The sequence below is a fragment of the Ornithodoros turicata genome, chromosome 2 (assembly GCF_037126465.1).
Source record: "Ornithodoros turicata isolate Travis chromosome 2, ASM3712646v1, whole genome shotgun sequence".
Classification (NCBI taxonomy): Eukaryota; Metazoa; Arthropoda; class Arachnida; order Ixodida; family Argasidae; genus Ornithodoros; species Ornithodoros turicata.
Window position 1 is genome coordinate 88598867 of NC_088202.1, and position 14752 is coordinate 88613618.

The 14752-nt window shown below is 45.7% G+C and overlaps 1 protein-coding gene across 4 annotated transcripts in view; it reads right to left on the reverse strand.

Annotated features, from left to right (window-relative positions):
- Window positions 1-7654: 7654 nt before the first annotated feature.
- LOC135385705 (uncharacterized) overlaps window positions 7655-14752 on the reverse strand; it is a 30985-nt gene continuing 23887 nt past the window's right edge. For 2 of the 4 annotated variants that reach the window (XM_064615171.1, XM_064615170.1), the window contains exons 25-29: window positions 14050-14157; window positions 13737-13929; window positions 13282-13384; window positions 12532-12643; window positions 7655-7870 (exon numbers count right to left, since the gene is read on the reverse strand). In XM_064615171.1, the coding sequence (XP_064471241.1) occupies window positions 7718-7870; window positions 12532-12643; window positions 13282-13384; window positions 13737-13929; window positions 14050-14157 (669 nt within the window). In that variant the 3' untranslated portion in view covers window positions 7655-7717. The other 2 variants (XM_064615173.1, XM_064615172.1) reach the window with 2 other exon arrangements.

The following is a 14752-nucleotide window of genomic DNA, read 5'->3' on the forward strand; positions in this document are numbered from 1 at the left end:
TTCTGCTACGTGTAGGATGGTCGTGAGCTCCTCGAAGTTGAACCTACTCTTGCCCAGACTTTTCTTCAGGACATTTTTCATGCCTCTGACCAATCCCTCCCAGAAACCACCCCACCAAGCAGCACGTTCAACGATGTATTTCCAGTGAATTCCATGGCAGGAGAGGTGGTCCTGGAAGCTTGACCCTTTTAATGCCTTCCAGATTTCTTTTTCTGCTCGTTTGAAGGTTGGAGCGTTATCTGTGTAAATCACTGACGGCAGCCCTCGTCGAGCAGTAAAACGCCTGAAGGCCAAGAGGAAGTACGTCATTCTCATTCTTGATACCTCTAGATGTATGGCTCGAGTGACGGCGCATGTGAACAGCGCCATATAAGTAGGGAGTGACTTTTTCGGGTTAAATGCCTTTCTCAGATTCGGGGGGTAAAAATCGGGCGCTATTCTTAATATCTGTAATTCGGGGAGAAACCGGGCGATAATTGCCTTCAGGTGTTATCGGGTGTTCTTTTTTTTTTTTTTTTTGCGGGATCGTGACCTTCCGGCGGTAATTCCCGAAGGCATAGACAGTGTTGACACAGATGGGTGTATTGCTGGGAACGTAAGTGACCCATTCTTACATTTGCTACCCGTGGCGACCTTTGTTCGTCTTCAGTGGAAACGTCACTTGAGGATTTCATAGTGACTGGAAAAAAACTAGCACAGCAAAATAGATGCAGTTCAGCAGGTGGATTAAACCGCCATGCAGACATCCTGTAGGACAGCGTATGCAACTGCTGGACGACTAATTAGGTAAAATTCATTAATTAACTTATTAATTAGATGTTTTCTGGGAAATGTGGGAAAGCAGAATTTGAGCCAGTCATTATTCAAATTCATCGTCCTTATTAAACACCCTGAGAAGCGAACATACTTATATAAATTGTCAGAAGTACTCAAGCGCAGAAAGGGCAACAGGCAATCCTGGTACGAGGGCACGTGATTTGAAGCGATAAAGCTGATTGGAGTAGCCGCTAATCTGAGACGGCTCTCCGACCCAGATAAGGTGAAGGCTGCGCCTTTGCTGCACTCGAAAAGCAGGTAGTTCTAGTTGCGGCTCATTTGCACAGTGAAATTCCAAAGGAACCGCCTTTTCCCACCTTCCTTCATGTCACTGCGTGTACTGCTGCTCGCATTCCACCAATGGCCAGTAAGAAATGAAAAATTTAGGACGATCAATGGGATTCAAGCATTGACGTCCCCCCTTTATCATGATGCCATCATGCACGGAATGGCATACACACAGTAAAATCCAACACACTGCTAACACAACCACGGAACGCGCGACACGTGTCCAGACCAGCCCGTGAGCAAAGCGAGTCTGCCAACTGCACAGGGCTGCACAAATCGGAGCAGCGAGGCGACGACTTGCATGTTTCAACCTGCGTCCGCCCGTTGCATTCCCTTGCGTATAACACTGGAGCATTGTTTCGGCGATGCTTTGAGGTACATTGTGGTCACCGTGCCGTGTACGGTTGAGCTTCAAGTGTCATGTAAATACTTTATTGCAGCGCTCCGTTATTATTTCACGGTATGTCTCACTTGTAATCTTTTGGTATTAACTCGCTAGCATACCCGTGTCATATATAAGGGGGCTGCAGGGCTACTCGCATTTTCACTGTGGCACTACTGTGTCTAAACATTTTTCCTAGCTCTTTTCGTGGCTTACAACTCACGGAAAGTCTGCGGTGGTCGTCGTTGTTTAACTTAGAAGTCTACCTCCCTGACAGCCATCCCTGATGGTGTGCATGTTGCGTGGCACTTCTTATGTTTCTACTTTTTCAAATTCATTAGGTGTCTGTTGTCCATACCCCCAAAAATAAAATCATTTACTGTTCTATTGTGGCAGGGGTCCACTGCCCGAGGGGCTTTTATGAATATCCACGACATGGTGTGATTAGACGTGGCGCTCAATAGCTCGACGCAGCTGCACGAGGTACGATGGAACGACGAAAAAAAGGAGGTCACTGAAAAGATTAGCCTATCGTGATGGAACGATACCTGATAAAGACGCGCACCTCCGGGTGCGTACGGAGCAGACAGTAGTACTCCCGCCTGTACGGAAGCTCTCGACCTACGCACTTTGCACCAAGGGGGATAGTGCCGTGCCGCGTCTGGCAGTGCCGTAACGACAGTAGTAATCACTGACCACGCCTTCCCCACAACTCACATAGCCTTCTGGACACCATTAAATTTCAATTGATTAGTAATTGACGTTTGTCACAATGCTTCTGCGCATGCTCTGTGACCCAGATGGTGTCGAAGAAGGTTCGGTACATATTCAATAGATGGGGTCAATATGGCGCCGGTTGTAGGGTGCCTCGATACTTGCGCCCTCTTTGCAAAGAAGGCTGAGGCACTCTACCTGGCTGTGTTTTGGCGCGCGCTGATCCTGTTTCACTGGACAGCCACTAGGATATAACGCAAGTGTGAAAAAAGGTGCATTAGGACCTCCAGTAAGTGGGACGATCCAGTGGGTCATTACACTAATGGGGGAGCACCTAACACATGTCCAGAGGGCTGTGTGAGTTGTGGGCTACTCATGGTCATAAAAAATTGAATCAATAGAAGTAGCTGTGGAGAGAAACAAATTATTTGAAAATCAACGATGCCAGCTCGGAGAAATCTCTCCAGAACAGGAGTCTGACCAGTGACCAGTCTTGCTCGTTGCCAGCAATGACTTGTTGCAGATATCGACGACAGGTGGCTACCTAGTTGCAAAGCATCACACCAGGTGACACCACCAGCCCCCTCATTGCGATTTGCGTGGAAGACAGAAAAAACAACAAAATACTAGTGGCTGGTAAAAATTTCAACAAGAAAGACACTGCTAAAGTAATGCAATAATAAAGACATTGCACAAAGAAGTCTAAACATGCGGGGGCGCATACATAACACTGCACATCGGGGAAAAGGCTGAAGACGAGCCTTTGGCCTAATCGCAGCGCGAGGTCAACACGGTGTAAACAAGAACGCGTATCAACACAAGAAGGGCACTGCTAAACAATAAACATGCGACAGCACGTACACAACACTGATCATCGAGGGGAAAGGCTGAAGACGAGCGCAGAGCTAGGCATCAGGGTGCTTAGACCTAGATGCAGTGATCGGGCTCATGGTGATTGGCGTGGAACACATAAAAAACACTAAAGGTAGGTACAAATGCAACAAGACACTGCTAAACAACTATAAACATGTGACAGTGCATAGAAAACACTGCTCATCGGGGAAAAGGCTGAAGACTAGCGCTTAGGCCTAATCGCAGTGCAATGTGTGTCAACAAGAAAGTGTACAAACATCACTCGTCATCGGGGAAAAGACCTCTGTTAGGAGACTCTGGAAGGAAACTCTGAGACCGAAACTAAACTGCCTGAACGAAGGTACAGCCCCAAGTGCCAGGCTCGCGATTCCTTATCCTCTTTCTGTACTCGCGTGGGCAGAACGTCCTCGTCAATTCCCAACATCCTCCCGGGAGCGACCGTGGTGTCCTAGTGGGCCTCTAGCAGGTACAGACACTGAGCAGTCGTGTCACCGCCGCGCGAAGGACAGTGTGAGCCTTCTGCAGACAACTCGTTGAAGATGACGAAGATGGCAGCAGTATCCGAGTGGTTCCTTGACAGAGGAGAGCAGCAGAGAGAACCCCGGGTCTCGGCACCAACAAATATATGTTACAGGAAGGAAACTCGGAGACCCGCTTTCATGAGTATGGTCCCACTTTATTCCAGAGGGGCAGAAGCTAAATTGCCTGATTAAGCTCGCGTGCGGTTAGGGGACTGCATCACCGAAATCAAGTTCCTCTCCGCCAGTCACACGTGGCTTCATTGCCCCGGACAAGAGAACCTCGCTGATCTTGTCGCTTGTGGTGTGTCTGCCCGGCGACTCGCCGCCGAACACCTGTGGTGGCATGACCCGCACTGGCTCACCATGCAGGTAGACTCCTGGCCTTCTCGGCTCTCTACAAGTTTCGCTCCACTCCCCCAGGATGACGAACGCATCACACATTTGTTTCGCGTTCTGGGCCAATCCCTGGGGCTGAATGACAGTCGTTAGAAGAGGGCGGCCCTATGTAAAATTTATTTCCCTAAGAAAATGTGTCCGTCTACGATACCTGGAGCATGTACCGCGGAAAAGACGAAAAAGCGCGATTCTGTAGCACTGCTTTTGAGTTTTGATTTTTGAAGGATTTCCTGTACTGATAGTGAACACATACCATATTTTCTCGATTGTAAGATGACCTTTTTCCCCAAAATCCAGTGTTCCAAAGTCGGGGGTCGTCTTATATTCGAATATGCGCGCCACAACGAAGTCAGGGGAAAGGTGGAAGCGGGTGACGGGATCATGAAAACTTGAAGGTCCTACCCGAATGTCTCAAACCAAAACGAGTAAGAAACATAGACTTCGCATTGGTTTTGAGTTGACACTTCAAGCAATTCGTCGCTCGAGTATTGTGTGCTTGCTAAATTTATTTAAACTTCGATAGCTCACCCTTCGTTTTGTGTCCTAGGCGAGCACTACTCTCAAACCTACAGGAATCTCATAACAAGCAATAAATAGTGTCTGATTTTTCTTTGGTTCCAGTACCTTTCGAAGTCGGTTTCTTGGCCTTTGAGCTCCAGGCAAGACCTTTTTTTTTTCGCCTTCTAGATTTCTGTCTCGTTAAATCTTCGAGCTCATTTACGTTATGGAAAGTACTACACTTCATGCGGCAGTTTGTCAATATGAATTGACAGTAATCAATCAGTGAAACAGAAGTTGTAAAGCTGATGACCTCCTAGGGGCAACTAAAGGATATCGTAAGGACATGTGTCAGTCCCATTTTAACACATGAGGACCGATTTCGCCGTCCGGCGGACGTCCTGTCTGTCCCTGTATGATAACAGTCTGATATCCCAGGGACGACAGTGTGTTCTTAGGGGTGGATGAGATTCCACGCTGAGCGAGCTGTCACAGCTTCCGAACAGTCCTGCTGGTTATCTTCACTATCATTATGCTCACTCTTGGTGCCATCATTTGGCAACTGCACTAAAGCACCATCATAAAGCGGTTCACATACTGTATTTTCTCGAATCTAAGACAACCTTGAATATAAGACGACCCCCGAGTTAGGGTACACGAATTTGGAAAATAAGTAAACAGGGATTGGGAGGCAGAATAGCAGTTGGAATCAATGCACAATATCGTTTATTGATCATCACTTTCTACACTACTGTGTTCTTTGTTGCTAGCTGCGCACAGAACCATATTTCTTGAGAGTGTGCACGACAACGTCGTCAGGCACATTGTACCAAGTGTCCAAAATTCACTGCGCTGGCACAATTCTTGACCTCTCCCTGTTGTTTTAGCCACCTTGTAACACTTATTTCTAAATTGGTGTAAGCTGAATTGTTGCTGTGTTTACGAAAGTGTTAACTCTGTCAAAACGCCAGAGACCAACGCCATGACAGTGAATGAAGAATGCCGTTCCGGCCGTCCCCACTGTGCCGTATTGTATTTGCATCGCGCTGAGGCGCTGACACCGCAACAGGTGATATCGGTCGCGCCGCGCTATTGGCTGATCCCGTCACCCGCTTCCACCTTTCCCCTGACTTCGTTGTGGCGCGCATATTCGAATATAAGACGACCCCCGACTTTGGAACACTGGATTTTGGGGAAAAAGGTCATCTTACAATCGAGAAAATATGGTATGTGTTCACTATCAGTACAGGAAATCCACTCCTCTGCGGCCGAGTTGGCGTCTGCGAGTCCCGAAGTGAAGGATCTAAGACCCGCAACTTCCTTTGCAATTCCGCTAGGGGCAAGTCGTCATCTGAGCTCGAGCACTTGTCGTCACAAACTGTCCACAAAGATGTCAGACGTAACCCATGCCCTTCCGTTCACATGGTAGTGACTGCAGTCACTGTAGTAGTGATCTCTGGCAAAGATTTCTTCTTGAAGTCTCTTGGCCATTTTAATTTGCCTCTGATCACTGGTTTGCACTTCTCAGTCCCAGAAGCCTTGGATAAAAGGTGGACAGTGAGCCGCTCCTTGCTGTGTTTTGTACCAGAGACAGGATTTGAGGATAATGTCCTACTACAGTAAACCCTCGTTAACTCGAACTCGCTTATCTCGAAATATCGGTTATCTCGAATATATTTTGCGTCCCGATCCATGTCCCAATGCTTCCTATATATTTGGGCCCTTTTAAGTCGAAGCTTTTTTTTGCCCGAGTACAGATATCTCGAAATCCCATCACCGGTAGGTCTGCGTACCTACGGCTGCGTGCATTCTTTGGTCCCCCAGGCTAGGTCAAGGTCAAAGCCTTTCAGTCCTAGTGACTCACGCCTCACGCGCCGCTAGCTGTGGCAGGCAGACAGCACTCCCCTTTCCACCCGACGTCACTCCTCCTCCTCCTCCTTTGCATTCGTCCGACCATCTCTCTTTTCGTTCTTCGCGGCGCCATGATGGCTGAACAACGCGCATGAAAGTCCCTGACTTTGGAGCGGAAAGTGGCACTTATCAAAGGCCTGGTAGCAAGTTCATCAAGCCAGTAGCATGAACTGTTTCATTCATGCGGGTTTCTGGTCTTCCACCGCCGTACCGGAGTCAGCAGACCACTTCAGTGGCTGTGATGAATTGTGCAACGACGTGATGCGCCTCGCATGTTTTGGGGAGAGTGACTTAGGACTTCAACATCGAGGACTATGCGCTTTACGACGGCGATGTTCCAGTAGCGGTGAACTGAGTGATACAGAAATCGTCGAGAGTGGCCGCGGTAGTGACGTGCCGGGAGGAGCGTCTCATGCGTTGCATTGAAGTGCTTGAAGATGCTTTCTTGTTCACAGACGCAAATGCCAAGCAGATTGCCATTACGGAGTTATTCAGTCTCAGATGATGTTGAAAAATAAATGGTTTCGGAATTGTTTACGAGCCACATTACTGTAGGAACGCTTTTTTTTTACGTTTCATAACATAGCGCATTGTGGTAACATCGTGGCCACGTAATTTTCGCTGTTCGCTTAACTCGAAACCCCGCTTATCTCGAAATTTTTTCCGGTTTTTACGACTTCGAGTTATCGGGGGTTTACTGTATAGGGCCTAATAGCTTATAAAATAATGCGGTTTCATCCAAGTTATAGATGTCGTCAAAGCTGTACCCTTGGAGAATTCTCGGGAGCACTGCACATGTGCTTGACCTTCATTCTTCGTTCATCTTTATTTTCACAATCCCACTAACTTCCCCATGTGTCAACAACCCCGTACATAAATTGAGGTCAGAACACTTATTTTTGCGGTTCATTCCCTGAAAATTCGTTCACAGTTCGGATATCGAGGGTTCATAAACAGAGTGAGAAATATATGGAAAAAGTTTGGCTTCTTGTGACGCCGTTCATAAACCGAGGGAATTCGTAAATCGAGGGTTGACTGTATATTGCTATAATAATAATACAGAAAAAACATTACTGCCCTCCTGTTCCCTTCCAACTGAAAATCTGACATGCCTCAGTCATGTGTCAGAAACGATGGCTGGCTCAAATACTATTTGAAAACTTGGTAATAACCTCACTGCAAAATTTGCAGACAACAGGTTCAGTGCTGCCCTGGAGGTGAGGGAAGATGACAAAAGCACATCAGACAAACAAAATGGAGCACATCATAAAAACTGTTTATTTCACAGTGATTGTTTTATACATTATTTTCAGAGTTTTCAGACCTTGCCTTTAAAACGCAATTTCTTGGAGTTCGAGTACAGGGACTTGTACACTTCTCTGCCTTCTTTCGGGATGGTCACCAGGACCATTTCACAGGAGTGTATACTTGAAATGTCAAAGAGCTTGTAGATAACAAACATCAGTGTTTGCTGAAAGATGAACAAAAGGATATTACCTTGAGCACAAACCAAACTGTGTGCAAATGAAAAACTTTCCCGCACTGCTGATGCCCTCAGCTGTGTATCAGCCCTCGCCCGTGCCCAGCATGATGACCAGAAACTTAAAAGCTTTGCCGGCACTCCAACTCCTCATCTCTCCAGTTTAAGGACATTCTTTTACCCAGTTCTGACATGTCGCTGTGCTGCAACACTTCCACCACCGCACTGAGGCTATACATTCCCTAGAGTTGCGCTGCCCAGTTTTCGACTCTCCTCACAATCTGTCTTGTGCTCGAGTCTAGGCCACCCAAATACTCATCAGTGCACATTCCACCTGGCCAAAAATGAACACTGATATTCGTGCCTGGGTTTCAGTCTGCTCAGCATGCCAGCGGTCCAAGGTCAACCGCACACCTTTGCACTCCTTGACCATTTGATGCGAGGTTTGACCACGTGCACTTCGATATCTTTGGTCCCTTACCACCCTCTTCTGGCCACCACTACCTTTTGACAGTCATCGTCCGATTCACGCGTTGGCCTGAAGCAGCCCCCATATCGGACTCCACCACTGCCACTGTTGCATCCACTTTCTTCATGTGGATTGCCCGATTTGGCGTGCCCTCTACAGTCATCACCAATCGTGGTGTCCAGTTCGCGGCACACCTCTTCGCTGCGTTTCTGATACATCTGGGCACCACTCACATACGGACCACATCCTATGATCCATCCTTTAATGGGTTTGTGGAGCGCTTCCACTGCCAGCTCAAGGCTGCCATCATGGCCCAGAAGACCCTAACCCACTGGACTACCATTTGCCTGTTGTCCTGCTCGACATACATGCCACGCTGAAGTCAGACATTGCGTGCAGTCCTGCTGAGTTGGTGTACGACACAACCCAGATTTCTTTGAGCCATCCACTGCTCCTGTCACCGACACCAGAAGTTTCCTGCACGAGCTCCGTCACGCATTTGCTGAGCTATGTTTTACTCCAACACTGGCTAGCTCCTCCCAAATGCCCAACAACCTGCAGCAACTGGCCACTGCCGGAAGCCGCTGCAGCAGCCCCTGCCGACTGGGAATAAAAGCAGATCGGCCCGGAATCTTGATGTAATCTCTTCTAGCTCCTCACAAGCAGTACGAAATATTGGGTGCAGGTGTACATCTTTCTGCCATATTTCTGGCGCTCTGGAGACTGTGAATAACACAACAACAACAACAACAACAACAACAAAAATGCAGGTTTGAAGCGAGATGAGTACTAATAATCAAGCAAGTCTTCGGAAGAATGGTCCAAATTAATCGACACAGAAATATTTTGGTTCTATGAGGCATTTGACGGTGCCAACAGTTTTATCCGGAAAGAAAACAGGAAAGTCCAAATTTTTGGAGTCCGGATTGTCGGTCGGAGACTGTATTTTTGCATTGTGGGAAAAGGTTTAGTATGCTGAGGACCAATCACTACGTAGGTGAGAATTACATGTTATAAGGGTATCAGCGGAAATTGAAAGGATCAACACGATGCTTGCGGTTTGCTACGAAAGCAGGGTGTACGCTTTGCACTTGCAATTAAAATATACAGTAAAATCTCATTAAGTCAAACGCCGGTTAAGAACAAAATTAGGCTAAGTCGAACGCCCACGATGTCCCGTGCACGGCCTGTATTCCCGTAAGTCGAAATCACGGCTAAGCCGAACAAATGTTTCATCCCAGGTGACAGTTCTCATCTGTTTAAGTCGAATTTCACTTCGGATCGGTAAACACCACCTTTCTCGACTTTGGATCGCCATGATCGGCCAAGTTCTTCAAGCCAGCCAACACAATCCAATCCAAGTTCTCCTGATCGAGAGTCGACGGGATCGAGGCTTGCGTGATTCCAAAACTAGCGCAGCGCGAGAAGCTGTGCGCGGGCTAGGCTGTTCGGCGTCAAAGACGCTAGGTGAGGACGCGGTGAAGTGAAAGTCAAGAACTGTGCGCGCGCTGCTAAGTTTTGTGCGACATGTCATTGTCAACGCTGAGGCAACGCAGGCTGAAGACTCCACGCTTGCAAAAAAGCGTGCGCTGATAGCAGTGGTTGAAGCCGGCACAAAATCGAAAGGAGAGATTGCCGCGCGGATACCAAAGAGCACGTTATCCACAATTTTGGCGAAGAAGTCGAAGATTTTGTTAAGTGCCAGCAATGGAGCATGCCCAAAGAACAGAGAAAGGGTTCAGGGCTTTGTACCACACAAAATGTATAGGAAGCAAGGAAAGATATCAGAGACTATTTCCAGAGCTGTTAGAGCACAACCACAACCAGTGGTTTGTAGTAATTGCAGCAGTAGTGGCTATGTTTGTAATCCTCGAAGTACATCTGCAGAGTATTGTGTGAGTTAAGTTATAACTACAAATAAAGGTGATATTGATCCATTTGTGGACTATGCAACAGTTTAGGGGCCAAGATTTATCAGAATTTGGCAGTTGCTTGATAATTCAAAATACTGCTTAAGTCAAACTAACTGGTCTGGATGGTGGGTGTTTGAGTTAATGAGATTTTACTGTATATTCAAAGTGTCAAATAGTGGTACGGCCCCTGTTCTCAACTTCATAGATGAACTAATGTTACCACTGCATTTGCCAGTTAGCTCTGATCGTGGTAGGAGGACATCTGGTTGACTGGTATAATTGTGCATGTTGCTCGTCTTCCATCTTAAATCATCCCAAACATCTGCCATGAGCACTGCAATCTCCTACCTCAGTCCACCATAAGAAATTAAATACAACAACAGAAATGTTTTAGCACTAAACGTACCACAGCTAATTTTGTCTACAGCGCTATTCTGAAGAAGGCATGTTCATATTTAGGGCCCTAAGTTTTCGGGAAAATTGGGGGGTAAATATCCGGTTGAAAATCAGGACCTGCCAAACAGGGTAAAATCGGGTGATATACTAAGAAGTGATGTATTTTCTAGTAAAAAAAAGATACTTTTATGTGTTGAAATTAATTAATTAATAATTTGGGGTTTACGTCGCGAGACAACTGAGATCATGAGCAACACCACAGCGGTCGGTCTGTGGAGTGTTGAAATTAAGTGAAAGAATATTTATTAAGAGACTGGTTGATAATTCACTGTATAACCACTAAGGCTTGCACTGGCCCCTCTTTATAAAAAAAAATAAGTTGAATGTTCAGTAAAGCATCATCCAGCGATGAGTATTGAGAGCATGCTCGTGCTCGCGTTGGTATGCCTCGTATATTGTTGGCTGTTGCTGCATCCTCTTTGCTACTCCGTGTACTTTGCTGATACAAGATAATCCCTACAAGATTTGGAAGTTGGCTTCACCTAACACTTCCGTGTATTGCGGGCAAACCCACTTCAAGGAACGCCGAGCGTTCTTCGCTGTTTAGCGTGATTTTTCCTGATTCCTTTGCTATTTTTGGTAACAGCACAAGAAAGGGTCTCGTCGAAGTCCACGGAAAGCACTAACAGTATAAAAATCCAACACTTACTTATTGACACAAGCTTTCATGTAGCAGACTACATTTCTTCGGGTGTAAAAACACAAGGCATTTTTGGTACCAAACAAGGGTATTACTTTGGTTGGCGTTGCCATTCTGCAAAGCGGCTTCATCTCATTATTGAAACGGATTTCGAGGACAAGGGAAGCTGTCATGGCCCCATTAATCTAACTTATCACTAAACTAACCAAGTTGATGATGTCTTAGGTTAGTTTAGTGAAGTTAGGTTAGATTAATAGGGCCATGGCCGCTTCGATAATGAAGTTGGGAGTGCGAGGCAAGCTGCCACAGCCGCACTAATTTAGCCTAATATATCACTAAACAAAGTGTATGATGTCATAGGTTAAAGATGGCTTTCCCGTAACACAAATAAATGAATCGAAAAGTTCCGCTAAACCTACAAACGTACACTCGAAGCAACACTAAGCATTCGTTGAAGTGGGCTTGACCGCAATACACGAAAGTGTTAGGTGAAGCCAACTTTCAAATGGTGACGCCTACCAAAGGAACATTTTATCCGATAAAAATCGGACCTGCATGCAAACGTCCACAAATCCAAACCCGACGTGTTTTGTTTACTTCACCAGCAAGACGCGGCGCGACCGGGAGCAAGTCGGGAGCGGTCGCGCGATTGCCATAGTTCGCGCGTGTGCGGATCAAGTCCTTGGTTTGCACTTTCACAAGTCCGGTTTACGGGTTTTGTCGGTTTAAACCCGAACTATTTTGATGTCAATCGGGGGGTAAAAACGGGCTTTATCGGATTTTACCCGAAAACTGAGGGCCCTATTCATATTATTGAACCGGTTCGTGAACCATATGGAAGTAACCAGTTTGAACCGCTACAGTTGCCTTCCGAGCTGAACTGGAGAACTGAACCCTCATGGTCGAACCCGAACTGATAACATATTCAGTTCGACTCTCTGGCATCACATCATTCACCATGATCTGATGGCCATTCATAGTGAATCTGCCAACCAATGAATTATATTATGTAAATGAATAACCACCCTTAACATGCATCACAGTGCAGTTGCACAACCAAATCGCGTGTTTATGCTTGGATTATAGTGCACAATGATAAGTTGGATTCTTCCACTTTGATAACAAAGGCATGCCGGTTGAAGAAAGTACTGCATGCTTTTAAGGAAGTACAAACCTTAATTGGTGTATACAAGGTGAGGTCCACAGAGCATGTCACATATTCCGCTATGAGGAATGGTGTGATCTTACCAAACTCTCTTGCGTGTGCTGACATAAGTGTGGCTAACCTGTAGTGAAACAGAACGATTGTGAATAAAATCTCGAACACCAATTAAATAAATATTCCGCTGCAGTGTTTTCACATTATATTACAACACTGTAAAAAGAGAACAAGTCAAGATGTAACTTGCTTGGTGGTACGCGTGATATGCTGGAATAAGACCATTCATTTTCACAGTAGTGCCAATGCTGTATGACTGAGTAGCACTATGCACTTGTAAGATATGCACTAGTCGAGGCCAAGGTTCAAGTCTGCATGCTGATTTGATTGTTGATATTGCATTTTAGCTGCAACGTGATGTCGGGTCGGTAAGACCACGGGCGGATCCAGGATTTTTGTAAGAGGGGGTGACTAAACTTGGACATTGTGCTATATACACTACCTCAGGTGAAGTTAAGCACTACGTGATGCCACTGCCCTTCCCCTAGATCCTCATCTGAGTAAGATAAGCTGCAAAACACACGAGGCTCTGTTAAATACCCACGATGCTTGACTAGAACTGTACAGCTTAGTCAGAAAAATGACAAGTTGAACAAGCGTAGGAAGCCCCCCATATTTGTCTTGCGAGACAGGTGAATGTTATTATCGTTCGATATTGTGTGTTTCTAACATGGCAGGTCTTGGTGTTAAGCGTGATGCACTTACCTTTCAAGGGAAGATGCACAGAGTAGTAGCCCATGCACAACTACACTTGGGTATCTTCGAACTTCTTCCACACCACTAGCCCTAACGAGGCTTCTAATGAGCAGTTGGAAGTGTTAAGAAAAATAACAAGACGATCAATGATTACAAATGTTTGCCAATGACTGAAATGCCAAAGTAATGCGTTCTTCTGCAGTGCAGGCAATGTGTTAAGTTGTTGTTATGTAGACAATCTGCTAAGGATGCTTTCACGAAAGCATCCTTGGCAGATAAAATCAATCAAATGAAAGCCCATCAAGACGCTGTAGGCCATGATAACAGGACTTCGACAATGACATTCATTTACATGAGTACATTATGCAGAGTACAATCCTTTGCATATTAAACTGGCATAACACCAGTATACCAAAATGATGATGCACTAACAACATCTTCTTAACAATATGATTAAAGGATATTTGCAATGCAGGTGTGAATTATTGAAGCGCACCCAGAAATCAAGTACACGCGGTGCTGAAGGAACACACTGAGCATTCCACAGACTATCCTGTAGCACTCGCAGAACAACTTCATGTCGTTAAATGCTGCACCGAGATCCAAAGCGCACAGCACTTGTAATATGACGGAGCTTGACTGATGAGTTATTGATGGCTGATGGATAATTTGTAAAGGAACAAAACAGAGTCAGTAGAGATACTGCCATAATGTTCGTTCCGTGGTCATATGTATCCCTACATGTTCCAAACGAAGAGACCCAAGACATATGTTTACCTTCTTCAGACGCAGTAATGTTTCAAGTATCTGCAATATGCCTGTCACAAGCTCAGTATCCTTTGCCATATCCAGGAATGTAAAGGTGGCTGCGAAGTGTTCAATGAACTACACAGAGACATGAACAAAATTATAGCTACTTGCTACAATGAAGTCACAACATTGCAAGCTAGGCATCACCTGATGAAGCACATACTAATTGCAGGGAAACAGGATAGTGCAGGTATGCCAATCTCCAATACAATATAGGTAGCGAGTAACTTTCCCCAAGGTTATACCCAATTCCGTCCGGTTATTCCCCCGTGAAGTGACCTCCGTCCAATTTGTGTTAAACCCGATTTCTCCCCGAATTCCATTCACTATCAAATCGTCAAGTGACCGTTTCCACCGAAGACAAACAAAGGTCACGACGTGAAACACATGTAAGAATGGGTCCGCTATATTCCCAGAAATACACCAATGTGTGTCAGCACTGTCTATGCCTTCAGGGATAAGTGCTGGTAAGTCACAAAAAAATAAAAATAAAAAAAGTAATAATAAATAAAAATAAAAATAGAAACGATTAGGAAAGGACTTACTAGACAAGAGGAGAAACAAAAACACCTGATAGCACCCGAAGACAAAATTATGTCCCGATTTTGCCCCGAGCAGACTTGTATGTATTTGGAGTACTCTATTTAAGATAACGTACTTTCAGAAGTAT